This window comes from Tursiops truncatus, chromosome 6 (genome assembly GCF_011762595.2).
Source record: "Tursiops truncatus isolate mTurTru1 chromosome 6, mTurTru1.mat.Y, whole genome shotgun sequence".
NCBI lineage: Eukaryota > Metazoa > Chordata > Mammalia > Artiodactyla > Delphinidae > Tursiops > Tursiops truncatus.
In genome coordinates this window covers 2917896-2931779 of record NC_047039.1, presented here as the reverse complement: position 1 = coordinate 2931779, position 13884 = coordinate 2917896, and the positions used below count along the sequence as shown (strand labels likewise).

At 40.3% G+C, this 13884-nt stretch overlaps 1 protein-coding gene across 24 annotated transcripts in view; it reads left to right on the top strand.

Annotated features, from left to right (window-relative positions):
* Window positions 1–13884, top strand: part of NEK1 (NIMA related kinase 1) — a 229989-nt gene that overhangs the window by 124327 nt on the left and 91778 nt on the right. The window contains exon 19 of one of the 24 annotated variants that reach the window (XM_073805728.1): window positions 6956–7898. The exons of 21 other annotated variants lie outside the window; for them this stretch is intronic. In XM_073805728.1, coding sequence (XP_073661829.1) covers window positions 6956–7063 — 108 coding nt within the window. In that variant the 3' untranslated portion in view covers window positions 7064–7898. 2 more of the 24 variants (XM_073805730.1, XM_073805725.1) reach the window with 2 other exon arrangements.

Genomic DNA, 13884 nt, shown 5'->3' with positions numbered 1-13884 from the left:
CTTGGTTGCTGTTCAAATACTTTTCAAATAGTTTCTTTGAAGTTTCTGTCCCATAATTATATCATCTCTTTCATCTAATCATTATCTGTCTATTGTATATTCCCAGGTAGGTTGAGATTTTTGTCGTTTTTCATGTGCTGATTAATTTTGAGTTGCACCCTGGACATTTAGAATATTACATTATTAGACTTTGGATTTTGTTTAAATTTTATGGCGGCTGTTGATTTTATTTGTTTTAGCAGGCAGTTGACCTGTCGGGGTCAGGCTTCAAATTCCTGTTTTCCTTTTGTCCCTCGTGTGCACTGTGCAGTATTGTTTGCCCGGCATTTGGGTGGAAGTCTTTCGGCCAGCCAGCCCTGTGCTCATGCAGAGCAGGGTCTTGTCCGCACACAGATGCAGGCAACCCCAGGACTTTATAACAACTCTGGGGCAATTTTCCGGAGCCCCACGGTGTGCCATTGGTCTGATGCCCGCGTTTTCCCTGGGCTCACCTCTCAGTCTGAGGCCTCGCATACCTAGGGCTCCCTCACTCCTAGAGTGAAGCAGTGGGAGGACAGACAGACAGACAGAGGCAGAGAGAGAAAGAGAGAGGCCACAGACTTTGCTCTTTTTTTTTTTTTTTTTTGCAGTACGTGGGCCTCTCACTGTTGTGGCCTCTTCCGTTGTGGAGCACAGGCTCCGGACGCGCAGGCTCAGCAGCAATGGCTCACAGGCCCAGCCGCTCTGCAGCATGTGGGATCTTCCTGGACCGGGGCACGAACTTGTGTCCCCTGTATCGGCAAGCGGACTCTCAACCACTGCACCACCAGGGAAGCCCTGCTCTGGCTTTTGGAGTATCATCGTCACAGGAGACAAAGGGTCCCTCCCTCACCATTGTAGTTCCCAGAAGCTCCTCTTGCTGTCTCGGTTGCCACCACAGCAGTGAGCTTTCCTGGGGGCTGCAGCACAAGAAGAAAAGGAGACAGAAAGAAAAAAACTGGAACATTTCCTACTTTCTCCTTAAGTTTTCCCTCCCCACTCCGGAACTGGAAGAGATAACCAGAGTTACTGCTGTTGTTACCAGAGTGCTCAGTTTCGGGGTTTTCGCCAAGTTAGGTTTAGGTCATAAGACCGCAGTTTTAAAAATGTGGTACCCTCATCGTGCATTTACAGGTACTCTGAGCTCTGGCATTCTCAACTCTCCCTGCCTCTGTTTACTTTTCAGGGACCCCAGATGTGCCTGCACTTTATCATGTGTTCTTTGGGAAAGGGGTTTGTGTGCTTCCATCTTACCCGGGACTAGAGCTTTCTGTACTTCATTCTTTTATTTCCAAAACCAAATTCACTTCATTGTCTTCAGACCCATGGCCTTTCCTGTAGTACCCATCCTGCTGCAGAGAATCACCATCAAATATGGCTTGACTTTTGGGTTCTGGTTTGAAAGCCATCTCATAGCATCTTCTCTTTGTCACGTCCCACCCAACTCATAGCCAGTCAGCGACCAGATTGCGTTTTCTGCCTTCTGAATATCCCGTAGCCACCTCCTCCCCTATGTTTTTGTTATTTTTGCCCTTGTTCATTGAGATCCTTACGTCTTGTTAGTCTTTTCTTCTCACCGCTTCTAACTGAGGATCCTTCTAATGCATCTTTGGCTTGGGCTGCCAAGGTGATCTTTCTGAAGCCACATGGAACACATTGCCCATATGCTTGGAATTACTCAGTTGTTGTTTGTTGTTTAGAGGTTAAATTAAACCTGGTAGCTTAGCACAAGGGGTCTACCCTTTGTCTTTCTTACTGCTCTTGATTTTCCCGTTCCCTTCTTCATCCCTTCAGCTTCGACCATACCAGACTACGTGCAGTTCCCAGAAAACGCTGTTTCTAGTTTCTACTGAGATTCCATCTGCCTTATCTTCGTGAGAGAGTTCACGGTACCTTTCTGTTGCCTTGTTGGCTTGGGAACTGTGGCCGAAGCTGTGGGAGAGATTCAGGGGGAAGGTAGACATGTTTTTACTGCCACTGCATTTGTTTCCTGCTGAGGAGGAGACGATGATTAACTCTAGAAATAATTACTGTTAATTTGCACAGCATCTTAGGTAGTTTACTTAAAGCTTTCTGATTTTGCCAGCCTCGTGTATCTTCAAAGAGTAGACATTCCGTTATTGCCATGGGAAAACGATTGATTCTGTGCCACAGGTCTGTACTGCACGTTTATGCTGCACAGGCTGGAGCAGGGAGATGTGGCTGCTCTGAGAGTTTATCAGCTCTAATGAATCATCCGGGGAACCTCAGGGAGGAGAGGCCTCAGGGAGAGCCTTGCAGTCTCCTCTGAAAACAGCCAGGAGCCTGGGAACCGTCGCTCACTCAGCGTGAGGTGCTGAATCATTCAGCCCTGTGTCTCATGTAGGAGACCCTCCTTAGCCCATTAGCATTCATGTCGGGTAAAGCCACTTAAAGTAAATCCAGCTAAAACAGAGACCCACATTTTGTAGTAAAGAGTGGAAAAAGGGTTTGATTGGGATTTTACCTTGAAAAATGAAATTTTAAAATTATTTTGTCTTACATTTGTCAGAATTTTGGATATACTTCCAAGTCCATATTGATTCTGAAAGTAACTAACTTGAGGATTATAATTTTTCTGTTAGAATTGTATAATGAATACAGTGTGTATTTTATCAAATCTAAGATACAACTGTAAGGCATATTGTTATTTTATATATGACTAAAAGGGAAAAAATCTTGCCAGTTTAACTTGATACAATGCTTTTTATCACTTAACCTTTTTATTTTATACTTGTTGAAATAAGTCTTTTGGATTTTTTTTATTATGTTATTCTTGAGCATCCATACAAAGGAAAATATGAGTGAAATAAATCAGTAAAGGTATTCATTCCTAAATCTACTTTCATACTTTGACTTTCTAATCATTCGTTTTTAAAATTAGGGTCATTGACGTTCATGTTTTCTCAAATAATATTATCCTCTATGCCACCAAGTGCACTGAGATTTCAGCGATTCTTAAAAGAGAACCCCAATTTTCTCTCAGGGAGTCAACACCAGTCTGCAGGCTTTGGTGCTGGTGCTTTCTTGCTCTTATCAGAGGGAATCAATGGAAGGTTTTCAACAACTGCTAGGCTCCTGTTTCCTCTTGAACAAGCCAGTACGTGATTTTTTTAATTTAAAACTGAGGAGTTGAGGTTTTCCAGTTATGACACCAAGAAATAAAAAATTGACAAAGCTCATACATTCTCAGGCAGTAACATCTATGTTGTAACTGCTGCCCGGCCCACAGTTTATAAGATTATAACAGATCATAGAGATGCTATTGATTGTAAGATGCACCCCATTTCAGAGATGTTAAAATGTGAACAATGTTCATATTAGAATTGATGAAAGATGGTATACCCTTCACTTCAAAATTTTTGTACATTTCAGTTTTTATAACTATATTATAAAAGATGACTGTTTCTTGCGAAAATGGCTGAGATTTTGGCAGTTTTCCAAAGATCATTTCTGAAATTTCTTTTTATGCGTTTTTTTGTTTGGTTTTTTTTTTGCTGTACACGGGCCTCTCACCATTGTCGCCTCTTCCGTTGTGGAGCACACACTCCAGACACACAGGCCCAGCGGCCATGGCTCACGGGCCCAGCCGCTCTGTGGCATGTGGGATCCTCCCAGACCGGGGCACAAACCCGCGTCCCCTGCACTGGCAGGCGGACTCTCAACCACTGCACCACCAGGGAAGCCCTGAATTTTTTAATACGAATAATATTTTGCAGGGAAGCCCTGAATTTTTTAATACCAATAATATTTTGAAGGACCAACATCATCATTCTGTACACTTTTTAAAAATTCACTTAATTTATCTAATCCTGTTGTATTTGTAGACGGTTTTGCATGTGATTTGAAAATTTTTCCAGTATCATTGTTATCATCTTCATGAAACCCTTCATCTTTGGCAAGATTAATAATTTTCTTTGTCAGACAGTTTGCATTAGACATGCACTATGTTGTCAGATATTTACAACATTCCACAATCAGGGAGAGATGGATCAACAGAGACCTTGATGTGATGAATGAGGAGAAACTGGTGTTTCTTGGGGACTACTTTTATAGTGGTCATTAATGCTTATTTTTGGACTCTGACAGCATTCAGCATTGTAAATACTGAGGTATTTATATAAGAACTGTACCTATAGCACAGGACTGTGATGGATATTTATGGTAATAACCCTGACTCTTCAAGAAAAATATATTAACACCAGTGATTTAAGGCAGCACATAATAAACATTTTTCCACTGATAAATAGTAATACTCATGATTTGTTTGTATAGTTTGAAAATGTATGTATGTTACACTGTGGTGTATCCTTATAACCAGTCATAAAATATCCATTTTGCTGATGAAGAGGAGTCTTAAAGACATTGTGACAGATACATATCTTAAACCTAATATGTGTTTTCTAATACTTACAGTCTCATTATAAATAATCAAACCTAAACAGTTAAGAATAAGTTCTGAGTCTTAAAGGTTAATCCTCTGGAATTGGGAAACTGCTGTAGTTAAATTATTTGATCAGTAAATTTTATTAACTGCTTTGGGAAACCATAATGATTACAACATTGTTTCTGTGGCAAAATGAAATCCAAGTCCCTGACCTATGAATAAGCATTTGGGACGTAAATAATTTTTGGGTTGAATTGTAATTTAAAGTAATCATGGATTTCAGAGTAATTTCATATGCTTGTATGTGAATTCAAAATTTTCCCTGTTCAGGTAATTTGAAATTTAAAAAAAATGCAGGTTAAGGAAACTCTTAACAAGTAACACTTCAGGCCAGGTGGTTTGTTTGTTTGTTTTTCTCTGAGCAGTATTTATAAAAATTAACTAAAGTTACTTAGAATCTAATCCTGACAGTAATTCTCTGCAGTGAGGATTTTTATTCCAGGGTCACAGGTTGTGAAACTGACTCAGTCATTAGTAGTTTGGCCGAGATCACTTGGTATGTCCAGAGGCAGCATACAAGCCCAGTGTGTCTGACTTTCGAGATCATTCTTCTAGCTATTTTGCTTTGCTGTTTGTTCGTTTTTAAATCCCATATTAGTATTTGCTTTACTTTAGGTAAAACTTGTGGATTTGATGATTTTGTAGTGCAGGGATAGACAGACCTTTTGTGTAAAAGGGCAGATAGTCAGTGTTTTAGGCTTTGCAGCCCATAGACTGTCCTGAGTAACTACTCAACTCTGCCGTGGCAGTGAAAGCCGAAGCAAATGGGCGGGGCTGTGCTGGTAAAACCTTACCTAGGAGACCTTCAAGATGGCAGAGCAGTGAGCCGTGGAGATCACCTTCCTCCCCACAGATACATCAGAAATACGTCTACACGTGGAACAGCTCCTACAGAACACCTACTGAATGCTGGCAGAAGACCTTAGACCTCCCAAAAGGCAAGAAACTCCCCCATGTACCTGGGTAGGGCAAAAGAAGAAAGAAAAAACAGAGACAAAAGAATAGGGACAGGATCTGCACCAGTGGGAGGGAGCAGTGAAGGAGGAAAGGTTTCCACACACCAGTAAGCCCCTTCACTGGTGGAGACAAGGAGGATGGAGGGGAAGCTTCAGAGCCACGGAGGAGAGCGCAGCAACAGGGGTACGGAGGGCAAAGTGGACAGATGCCCACACAGAGGATCGCTGCCGACCAGCGCTCACCAGCCCGAGAGGCTTGTCTACTCATCCGCCAGGGCAGGCAGGGGCTGGGAGCTGAGACTTGGGCTTCGGAGGTCAGATCCCAGGGAGAGGACTGGGGTTGGCTGTGTGAAGACAGCCTGAAGGGGACTAGTGTGCCACAGCTAGCCATGAGGGAGTCCAGGGAAAAGTCTGGACCTGCCTAAGAGGCAAGAGACCATTGTTGCGGGGTGTGTGAGGAGAGGGCATTCAGAGCACTGCCTAAATGAGCTCCAGGCTGTAAGCCACGGCTATCAGCACATACCCCAGAGACGGGCATGAGATGCTAAGGCTGCTGCTGCAGCAACCAACAAGCTTGTGTGCGAGCACAGGTCACTCTCCAGACCTCCCCTCCTGGGAGCCTGTGCAGCCCACCACTGCCAGGGTCCTGTGATCCAGGGACAACTTCCCTGGGAGAACACACGGAGTGCCTCAGGCTGGTGCAACGTCACGCCAGCCTCTGCTGCCCCAGACTTGCCCCACATTCCGTACCCCTCCCTCCCCACTGCCTGAGTGAGCCAGAGCCCCTAATCAGCGGTTCCTTTAACCCAGTCCTGTCTGAGCAAAGAACAGATGCCCTCAGGCGACCTACGCGCAGAGGCGGGGCCAAATCCAAAGCTGAACCCCAGGAGCTGTGCGAACAAACAAGAGAAGGGAAATCTCTCCCAGCAGCCTCAGGAGCAGTGGATTAAATCTCCACAATCAACTTGATGTACCCTGCATCTGCGAAATACCTGAATAGACAACGAATCATCCCAAATTGAGGAGATGGACTTTCAGAGCCATGATGTATATATTTTTTTCCTTTTCTCTTTTTGTAAGTGTGTATGTGTATGCTTCAGTGTGTGATTTTCTCTTTATAGCTTTGCTTTTACCATTTGTCCTAGGGTCCTGTCTGTCCGTATTTTTGGTTTGTTTGTTTCTTAGTATAGTTTTTAACGCTTGCTATCATTGGTGTATTTGTTTTTTGGTTTGGTTGCTCTCTTATTTCTTTTTTTTTATTACTTTTTAATTTTTTTAAATTTTTTATTTTAATAACTTTATTTTTTCATTGTTTCTCCCTCTCTCCCTCTCTCCCTCTCTCCCTCTCTCCCTCTCTCCCTCTCTCCCTCTCTCCCTCTCTCCCTCTCTCCCTCTCTCCCTCTCTCCCTCTCTCCCTCTCTCCCTCTCTCCCTCTCTCCCTCTCTCCCTCTCTCCCCCTCTCCCTCTCCCTCTCCCTCCCTCCCTCCCTTATCTTCTGGGCTGTGTGGCTTGACAGGGTTTTGGTGCTCCGGCCGGGTGTAAGGTCTGTGCCTCTGTGGTGGGAGAGCCAAGTTCAGGACATTGGTCCACCAGAGACCTCCCAGCTCCACATAACAAACGGTGAAAGCTCTCCCAGAGATTTCCATCTCAGTGCTAAGCCCCAGCTCCACTAAATACCAGCCAACTACAGGGCTGGACGCCCTAAGCCAAACAATTAGCAAGACAGGAACACAATCCCACCCATTAGCAGAGAGTCTGCCTAAAATCATAATAAACTCAGAGACACCCCAGAACACACCACTGGATACAGACCTGCCCACCAGAAAGACAAGATCCAGCCTCATCCACCAGGACACAGACACTAGTCCCCTCCAAAGAAGCCTACACAACCAACTGAAACAACTGTAGCCACTGGGGGCAGACACCAAAAACCACAGGAACTATGAACCTGCAGCTTGCGAAAAGGAGACCCCAAACACAGTAAGTCAAACAAAATGAGAAGACAGAGAAGCACACAACAGATGAAGGAGCAAGGTAAAAACCCACCAGACCAACAAATGAAGAGGAAATAGGCAGTCTACCTGAAAAAGTATTCAGAGTAATGGTGGTAAAGATAACCCAAAATCTTGGAAATAGAATGGAGGAAATACAAGAAACTTTTAACAAGGACCTAGAAGAACTAAAGAGTAAACAAACAATGATGAACAGCACAATAAATGAAATTTAGAATTCTCTAGAAGGAATCAATAGCTGAATAACTGAGGCAGAAAAACAGATAAGTGACCTGGAAGATAAAATAGTGGAAATAACTACTGCAAAGCAGAATAAAGAAAAAAGAATGAAAAGAATTGAGGCCACTCTCAGAGACCTCTGGGACAATATTAAATGTACCACTATTTGAATTATAGGGGTCCCAGAAGAAGAAGAGAAAGAAAGGGACTGAGAAAATATTTGAAGAGGTTATAGTTGAAAACTTCCCTAATATGGGAAAGGAAATAGTTAATGAAGTCCAGGCAGGGCAGAGAGTCCAATACAGGATAAATCCAAGGAGAAACACGCCAAGACACATGTTAATCAAACTATCAAAAATTAAATACAAAGAAAAAATATTAGAAGCAGCAAGAGAAAACAACAAATAACATACAAGCGAATTCCCATAAGGTTAACGGCTGATCTTTCAGCAAAAACTCGGCAAGCCAGAAGGGAGTGGCAAGACATACTTAAAGTGATGAAAGGGAAAAACCTACAACCAAGATGACTCTACCCAGGAAGGATCTCATTCAGATTCAACAGAGAAATTAAAACCTTTACAGAGAAGCAAAACCTAAGAGAATTCAGCACCACCACACCAGCTTTACAACAAATGCTAAAGGAAGTTCTCTAGGCAGGAGACACAAGAGAAGGAAAAGTCCTACAATAACAAACCCAAAACAATTAAGAAAATGGCAATAGGAATGCACATATCGATACTTACCTTAAATGTAAATGGGTTAAATGCTCCAACCAAAAGACATCGACTGGCTGAATATATACAAAAATAAGACCCATATATATGCTGTCTACAAAAGACCCAGTTCAGTCCTAGGGGCACATACAGACTAAAAGTGAAGGGAAGGAAAAGATATTCCATGCAAATTGGTAACTAAAAGAAAGCTGGAGTAGCAATTCTCATATCAGACAAAATAGACTTTAAAATAAACACTATTACAAGAGACAAAGAAGGACACTATATGATGGTCAAGGGATCAATCCAAGAAGAAGATATAACAATTGTAAATATTTATGCACCCAACATAGGAGCACCTCAGTGTGTAAGGCAAATGCTACCAGCCTAAAAGGAGAAATCGACAGTAACACAATCACAATAGGGGACTTTAACACCCCACTTTCACCAAGGGACAGATCATCCAAAATGAAAATAAATAAGGAAACACAAGCTTTAAATGATACATTAAACAAGATGGACTTAATTGATATTTATAGGACATTCCATCCAAGAACAACAGAATACACATTCTTCTCAAGTGCTCATGGAACATTCTCCAGGATAGATCATATCTTGGGTCACAAATCAAGCCTTGATAAATTTTAGAAAATTGAAATCATATCAAGTATGTTTTCTGCCCACAGTACTATGAGACTAGATATCAGTTACAGGGGAAAATCTGTAAAAAATACAAACACATGGAGGCTAAACAATACACTACTTAATAACCAAGAGATCACTGAAGAAAACAAAGAGGAAATCAAAAAATACCTAGAGACAAATGACAATGAAAACATGATGACCCAAAACCTATGGGATGCAGCTAAAGCAGTTCTAAGAGGGAAGTTTATAGTAATACAATCCTACCTCAAGAAACAAGAAACATCTCAAATAAACAACCTAACCTTACACCTAGAGCAATTAGAGAAAGAACAAAAAAAAAAAACCAAAGTTAGCAGAAGGAAAGAAATCATAAAGATCAGCTCAGAAATAAATGGAAAAGAAATGAAGGAAACAATAACAAAGGTCAATAAAACTAAAAGCTGGTTCTTTGAGGAGAAAACAAAATTGATAAACCATTAGCCACACTCATCAACAAAAAAAGGAAGACTCATCAATACACTTAGAAATGGAAAAGGAGAAGTAACACCTAACACTGCAGAAATACAGAGGATCATGAGAGATTACTACAAGCAACTCTGTGCCAATAAAATGGACGATGTGGAAGAAATGGACAAATTCTTAGGAAAGCACAACCTTCCAAGACTGAACCAGAAAGAAATAGAAAATATAATCAGACCAATCCCAAGCACTGAAATTGAGACTGTGATTAAAAATCTTCCAAAAAACAAAAGCGCAGGACTCGATGGCTTCACAGGTAAATTTATCAAGCATTTAGAGAAGAGGTAACACCTGTCCTTCTCAAACTCTTCCCAAATATAGCAGAGGGAGGAACACTCCCAAACTCATTCTACAAGGCCACCATCACCCTGATACCAAAACCAGACAGTGGTGTCACAGAGAAAGAAAACCACGGGCCAGTATCACTGATGAACATAGTGATATAGATGCAAAAATCCTCAACAAAATACTAGCAAGCAGAATCCAACAGCACATTAAAAGGATCATACACCATAATCAAGTGGGGTTTATCCCAAATATGCAAGGATTCTTCAATGTAAGCAAATCAATTAATGTGATACACCATATTAACAAACTGAAGAATAAAAACCGTATGATCATCTCAGTAGATGCAGAAAAAGCTTTTGACAAAATTCAACACCCATTTATGAAACAACCCTCCAGAAAGTTGGCCTAGAGGGAACTTATCTCATCATAATAAAGGCCATATATTACAAACCCACAGGCAACATTGTTCTCAATGGTGAAAAACTGAAACCATTTCCACTAAGATCAGGAACAAGACAAGGTTGTCCATTCTCACCACTGTTATTCAACATAGTTTTGTAAGTTTTAGCCATAGCAGTCAAAGAAGAAAAAGAAATAAAAGGAATCCAAATCGGAAAAGAAGTAAAGCTGTCAGTGTTTCAGATCACATAGTACTATATGTAGAGAATCCTAAAGATGCTACCAGAAAACTACTAGAGCCAATCAATGAATTTGGTAAAGTAGTAAGATACAAAATGCACAGATTTCTTGCATTCCTCTACACTAATAATGAAAAATCAGAAAGAGAAATTAAGGAAACACTCCCATTTACCACTGCAACAAAAAGAATAAAATACGTAGGAATAAACCTACCTAACTAAGGAGACAAAAGACCTATATGCAGGAAATTTTCAGGCACTGATGAAAGAAGTTAAAGGTGATACAAACAGATGGTGAGATATACCATGTTCTTGGATTGGAAGAATAAACATTGTGAAAATACCTCTACTACCCAGTGCAGCCTACAGATTCAGTGCAATCCCAATCAAACTACCAGTGGCATTTTTCACAGAACTAGAAGAAAAATATTCACAATTTGTATGGAAACACAAAAGACCCCGAATAGCCAAAGCAATCTTGAGAAAGGAAAACGGAGCTGGAGGAATCAGGCTGCCTGACTTCAGACTCTAGTACAAAGCTACAGTAATCAAGACAGTGCGGTCCTGGCACAAAACCAGAAAGATAGATCAATGGAACAGGATAGAAAGCCCAGAGATGAATCCACACACGTAGGGTCACCTTATTTTTGATAAAGTAGGCAAGAATATACAATGGAGAAAAGACAGCCTCTTCAATAAATGGTGCTGGGAAAACTGGACAGCTACATGTAAAAGAATCAAAGTAGAACACTCCCTAACACCATACGCAAAAATTAACTCAAAATGGATAAAAACCTAAATGTAAGGCCAGACGCTATAAAACTCTTGGAGGAAAACATAGGCAGAACACTGTGTGACATAAATTACAGCAAGATCCTTTTTGACTCATCTCCTTGAGAAATGATAATATAAACAAATGGGACTTAATGAAACTTAAAAGCTTTTGCACACCAAAGGAAATCATAAACAAGACGAAAAGACAACCCTCAGGATGGAGAAAATATTTGCAAGTGAAGCAACTGACAAAGGATTAATTTCCAAATTTTACAAGCAGGTCATGCAGCTCAATATCAAAAAAACAACCCAATCCAAAAATGTGCAGAAGACCTAAATAGACATTTCTCCAAAGAAGATATACAGATTGCCAACAAACACATGAAAGGATGCTCAACATCATTAATCGTTAGAGAAATGTAATCCAAAGTATAATGAGGTATCACCTCACCCTGGTCAGAATGGCCATCGTCCAAAAATCTACAAACAATAAATGCTGGAGAGGGTGTGGAGGAAAGGGAACCCTCTTGCACTGTTGGTGGGAATGTAAACTGATACAGCCACTATGGAGAACAGTATGAAGGTTCCTTAGAAAATGAAAAATAGAAATACCATATGAGCCAGAAATCCCACTACTGGGCATATACCCTGAGAAAACCATAATTCAAAAGGAGTCATGTACCACAATGTTCACTGCAGCGCTATTTACAATAGCCAGAGCATGGAATGAACCTCTATTTACAATACCAAAGCATGGAATGAACCTAAGTGTCCATTGTCAGATGAATGGATAAAGAAGATATGGCACATATATATAATGCAATATTACTCAGCCATAAAAAGAAACGAAATTGAGTTATTTGTAGTGAGGTGGATGGACCTAGAGTCTGTCATACCGAGTGAAGTAATTCAGAAAGAGAAAAACAAATACCATATGCTAACACATATATATGGAATCTAAAAAAAGAAAAAAAGGTTCTGTAGAACCTACGGAAAGGACTGGAATAAAGACGCAGACATAGAGAATGGACTTGAGGACACCATGGGGCGGGGAGGGGAATCTGGGACGAAGTGAGAGAGTGCCTTGGACTTATATATACTAGCAAATGTAAAACAGATAGCTAGTTGGAAGCAGCCGCATAGCACAGGGAGATCAGCTCGGTGCTTTGTGGCCACCTAGAGGGGTGAGATAGGGAGGGTGGTCGGAGACACAAGAGGGAGGAGATCTGGAGATATATGTACATGTGTAGCTGATTGACTTTTTATAAAGCAGAAACTAACCATTGTAAAGCAGTTACACGCCGATAAAGATGTTTTATAAAACCAAACAAACACCTTATCTACACCGTCAGGCAGCTGGCCAGGTTTGACCTGAGGATTGTAGTTTGCTGACTCTTGTAGAGTTCTTCAACACTAAGTTGTTCATTTTGAGAAGATTGTTTTTTCACTTCTTTTAAAAAAATGATTCCCTTATTGTCCTTGTAAAACATAATTTTTGGTACATAAAAAAGCATATATGTAATATATATGTGTAAACTATCAAGCAAAATAACCCAGCAGGTAGAACACTAAGTTCTATCTGTGTACTATTCCCTAATCTAGGGATTGGCGGGTGTTTTTCTGTAAAGGGCCAGATTGTAAATATCTTAGCGTTTTCAAACCATAAGATCTCTGTCATAACTACTAACTATGCATTGTAGCAAAGTAGTAACGATAGACACTGTGTAAATGAGTGAGCACGGCTGACTTTCAGTAAAACTTACTTAGGGACTGAAATCTGGATTTCATATAATTTTTATGTGGTCATGAAATACTCGCTTCATTTTTTTGACCATTTAAAAATGTGCAAAACCATTCTTAGCTTATGAAACATAAAAAACAGGTGGCAGGCTGAATTTGGCCCCTGAACCATAGTTTGTCAACCCCTGTCTTGACTGTGCCTCTGTCTTCTCCCAGAGGTGACCATTATCTTGAATTTTGGATATATCATTCCTATGGATTTTTTTTAAATGCTTTTTCCTCTTACATATATGTGTCTGAATGATGTCTTGTTCTGTTTTGCCTATTTTTGAGCATTATAAAAATTACATCATACTGTATATAGATTAGGACTTGCCTTTTTTCATTCGTCATTATTTTTCTAAGATTCATTTACATAGTTGGGTTTAGCTGTATAATATTCTGTTGTATGAATATACTGCAGTTAATTCACCTGACAGTAGGTATTTAGGTTGAATCTAGTTTTTGCTTTGAACTAGTTTCTGTTCCTGGTACACATATACAAGAATTTCCTTGGTTATCTGTTTTCTTCTGTTGAATGATTTAACAGAACACTTATGAATTTTATAAAAAATGATGAAACAGTATTATTTACCTTGAGAAATGTTATTGTCTTACTTCCTCATCTTAAATCATTCTTTATTTATTTACATTAATGGAAAAATGCCTTTAAAATGTGCAGTGAAGTGTTAAATATTTAATTCATTTTTTCACTCATTTTTTTAGTATTACACAAACATTTATTGACTAATATATTAGGTTCTGTGCCAGCAAGAGAACTTAAACAGTAAAGGAGATAGACAATTAAACCAAAAATTAAGTAATAAATGACAGCTGTTTATTGAAAGCTTACTATGC